We start from the raw sequence: 3,876 nt of genomic DNA, 5'->3' as shown, positions 1-3,876 counted from the left end.
CCTCGAACAGTTCTCAGTCCACTGGGGCTGTTGGGCCTGCCAGCCGGCCATTCTGTGGCTCTCCTGTGTCTGTCTGGTCTCCTGATATCTGAAACAATGGGGAGCAGGCTGGGCTGACTCTGAAGCTCATGTCCCATCAGCCATAATGGATCTACCTGATTATTACCCACAGCAGCCACTTGTCCACCACCCTGGCAATTATCCAGAGGATCTGTTAACTTTGGAAGGATCATCAATATGTGAGTTTACATTAGTTAAACTGTGCCCTTGTAGACAGGTTTCAGAACTATAAAGTTTGAATGTGTATAGTGTTATAAAGGTATCAATGTTTCAAAGGTGTTGTTTTTAAGTTGGAGTATAACAGGGTCTGGAAATGTACATTATGAAAAGGTGAAGAAATGATATTGATCATGTCCATGTTGAAATCCTCATTTACAGAAGTAAAGGCATAAAGTTGTACACTGTTGTGCTACAGATATTCATTTGGGAGAATGGAGATTACCTAAGAGTCATATCTGTGTTCCTAATCAAGCAAATCAGTGATAAGGTAGTGTCTGTAACAGTGTCCTGTACTGCTCACTATTCTCTTAACATGCAAAGCAATAAACCCCATTAGATGACACACTTGTGTAACAGAGTAGTCTAGGTTCTTTTAACTGACAGTATTACTGTTTTTGTTCCAGAGTATTATCAACTCAGAATCCTCTTTGTGACTGACTTGAGATATTACCTGCACTGATGCAAAACTGGCAAATGGAGTTGTAATGGTGTTTCTATAACTACCAAATACACAAATTATTCCCAATAAAAGAAGCAACACCTATATTTGGCGTCTCTGTATTTTTCTAAAAAATAAAAAGAAAGAAGAGAAAATGAGAACAGAAAAGAAGGTTGAAGCAGGATTTGATTGGCACATCACCATAAAAATCCCAGTTTTACAACCAGCACTTGTTTTCTCACCTTGTGCCACATTAGCTGTCTTCAGCTTCAGCAGATTGTGTCGTACTAAACATTTGACATTCAGCGTTAATGGTGGTGTCATTCTCCAGCTCAGGAATTAAAGTCAGAACCAGATGGCAGACGAGAGTCAGAAGACAACTGTCCCATCTGTGGAGACAAAGTGTCAGGATACCACTATGGACTGCTCACTTGTGAAAGCTGCAAGGTAAGTGATAGATTTTTTGACAGACCATAAAGCGCTTTGGTGTCGTAGTATAGACCAAATATCCACGGTGAACTATTATAGAACTAAGATATATTAACTATCATGATGCCTATTACATATTTTCACCTAGGATTGTCTTGTGATCCAGTGGGAATGAAACATAGGGTTACAGTCTCTCTCTCTTTCTCTGCAGGGCTTCTTTAAACGCTCAGTGCAGAATAACAAGCATTACACCTGTGCAGAACAACAAAGCTGCCCCATGAACCTTTCGCAGAGGAAACGCTGTCCTTTCTGCCGCTTCCAAAAGTGTTTGGCAGTGGGCATGAAGAGAGAAGGTACAGTCTTTTCATCCCCCCAAAACGGTTTTATCAATTAAATTGTCTCTGGTAATGTCTGAAATCCTGTTGTGAAATCTTGATCATTTGTTTCCTCTTCTGTCAACAGCAGTAAGAGCAGACCGCATGAGAGGTGGCAGGAATAAATTTGGCCCTTTGTACCGGCGGGACAGGCAGATGAAACAGCAAAAAGTGTATCACCAGCCAAACACTGCTCCCCACAGGATTAAGATGGAAACTACTCAAACACAACGGCCCACAGCTCCATATGACCCTCACCTAATGAGCAGTCACACAAGTGCTCCATTGTCATCTGATGCTTTACATCAGTCCCACATGAATCCCTCTGGCATGGGGCAGTCGGTTGCTCCCATTGCTCTGGACTGCACTATGAACACAGACAGGGTGCTCCCTCCTCTCTCGCTGCCCTACTCTGGACTGTACCACCGAACCTTCCCCGGATACCTCCAGGAGAAAGGAGAAATGCCTTATAACTACAGCCCGGCTCCAACAAACTATGTGCACCCAATTTCGGACAATTCATTCACACCAAGAAGCACACCAGCGTCACCCCCCTGCTCACCACCAAGCTCAGCCACCCCTCTCTCACAGGCTCTCACCCAAACCCCAGACACCCCCTCATCGGCCACTCTTACACCCAACTTCCTCAATCAACTCCTGGAGCGGGAGCAGGATGAGAGCCAGCTGTGTGCTAAGGTCCTCGCCAGTCTGCAGAGAGAACAGGCCAACCGGGGCAAGCACGACCGCCTAAATACATTCAGCATCATGTGCAAAATGGCCGACCAGACACTGTTTGGGCTTGTGGAGTGGGCTAGGAACAGTGCACTCTTCAAGGAGCTCAAGGTGATGAATTATACACTTACATAACCTTTCGCAGTAGTAGAAATAAGATGTGTGAGCAGACCTGTTTAACACTTTTTGCTATGTGTTTGGTTCTTACTTGAGTTCGAAGGTTGTAGTCTTTAATCTACAACTACATCAGATCTATTTGTTATGCTTCCAACAGGTGGAGGACCAGATGGTGCTGCTGCAAAGCTGTTGGAGTGAGCTGCTGGTCCTGGATCACCTCTGTAGACAGGTGACCTACAGCAAAGAGGGCTGCATATATCTGGTCACAGGACAACAGGTAGAGTTTACTGTTAACATGACAACATGCGGAATTCCTATGATCAACAAAGTCTTTGGATTGAATATGTCTTGTTTGGGTTGCACAGAAACTTTACATTTCGAACTCTTGATCACCACCTATCTCTCATTCTGATGTAGATTGAGGTGTCGACCGTCATCTCTCAGGCAGGAGTGATACTGAGTAGCCTGGTATCGAGGACCCAGGACTTAGTGACCAAACTGAAGGCATTCCAGTTGGACAGACATGAGTTTATCTGTCTCAAACACTTAGTGCTATTCAACCCTGGTGAGCTTTCCCTTTTGAAAGTCTAGTTAGACACTTTATAGAAAATACACATCAAATGTAGCTTTTTGGATCAGCTGTGTGAACTTTTTAGTTAGTCATCCATGCAGCTGCTGTTGGTGTTGAGGATGTATGATTGATCTGCTTTCTGCTATAGATGTGAAGCCAGTGCAGAGCCGCAAACAGGTGGAGCAGACACAAGAGAGGGTGAACAGGGCCCTGATGGAGCACACCCAACAGAGTCATCCAAGACACTCAGACAAGTTTGGCCAGCTGCTGTTACGTCTTCCTGAAGTACGCAGCATTAGCTTGCAGGTGGAGGAGTATTTGTACCAGCGCCATCTTCTGGGAGATTTGCCTTGCAATTCTCTACTCACTGAGATGCTGCACACCAAGCACAGCTGAGAAGATGCTGATGTGAACTTTTAGACCTCTGTTTTGACCTTTCAGACCCAACTGTGTGGTTTACTTTTGATGATTGTTGCAAATAGTAACAGGCATGCTCTCTTTTAAAGCCATTACCACTTAAAAAATATGTGATCCAGGATCAGCATTGAAGAGGAATATTTTATTAAACCTGTGTCATGGTCTGCCCAAGTGCCACTTATTAACAGTATTACCACAGCCAAAGAGCCCAGTCAATAAATGTTGCTGTCAGTATTGTTGGACAGATTTAAGATCCAAGCACTACCATGATGTTTTTAAAAAGGTAGAAAGCGCTTAACTCTGTAAAAACAAAATAATTGAATAAAGAAATCAATGAGTATTCAAACCCCATAACTGAACTGACTCAAGCATGTATTAATATTAGCATATCAAAGTTGCTTTTTTAGTATCTGCCAAAAAAGCTATTTTCTGCAGCACCAACTGATCAACTCAAAATTCTAATAACAAACAAGGCAAATGGGAAAATAAAAATGGGAATGACAAAACATAGATGACGA

At 43.2% G+C, this 3,876-nt stretch overlaps 1 protein-coding gene across 2 annotated transcripts; it reads left to right on the top strand.

Annotated features, from left to right (window-relative positions):
- nr5a5 (nuclear receptor subfamily 5, group A, member 5) lies at positions 1 to 3,806 on the top strand. 2 transcript variants are annotated; one of them, XM_054607987.1, is made up of 7 exons: positions 1 to 239; positions 1,050 to 1,165; positions 1,359 to 1,500; positions 1,613 to 2,364; positions 2,528 to 2,647; positions 2,788 to 2,935; positions 3,090 to 3,806. In XM_054607987.1, the coding sequence occupies exons 1-7, from the start codon at positions 146 to 148 to the stop codon at positions 3,335 to 3,337; spliced, it is 1,620 nt and encodes a 539-aa protein (XP_054463962.1). In that variant the 5' UTR covers positions 1 to 145; the 3' UTR covers positions 3,338 to 3,806. The 2 variants fall into 2 exon arrangements, with proteins under 2 accessions (XP_054463962.1, XP_054463961.1); XM_054607986.1 differs by having other exon boundaries at positions 2 to 239; positions 1,610 to 2,364; positions 3,090 to 3,803.
- Positions 3,807 to 3,876: the final 70 nt, after the last annotated feature.

Source organism: Anoplopoma fimbria, chromosome 11 (assembly GCF_027596085.1).
Source record: "Anoplopoma fimbria isolate UVic2021 breed Golden Eagle Sablefish chromosome 11, Afim_UVic_2022, whole genome shotgun sequence".
NCBI lineage: Eukaryota > Metazoa > Chordata > Actinopteri > Perciformes > Anoplopomatidae > Anoplopoma > Anoplopoma fimbria.
The sequence above is the reverse complement of the archived record's forward strand: the minus strand, read 5'-3'. Positions and strand labels throughout refer to the sequence as shown.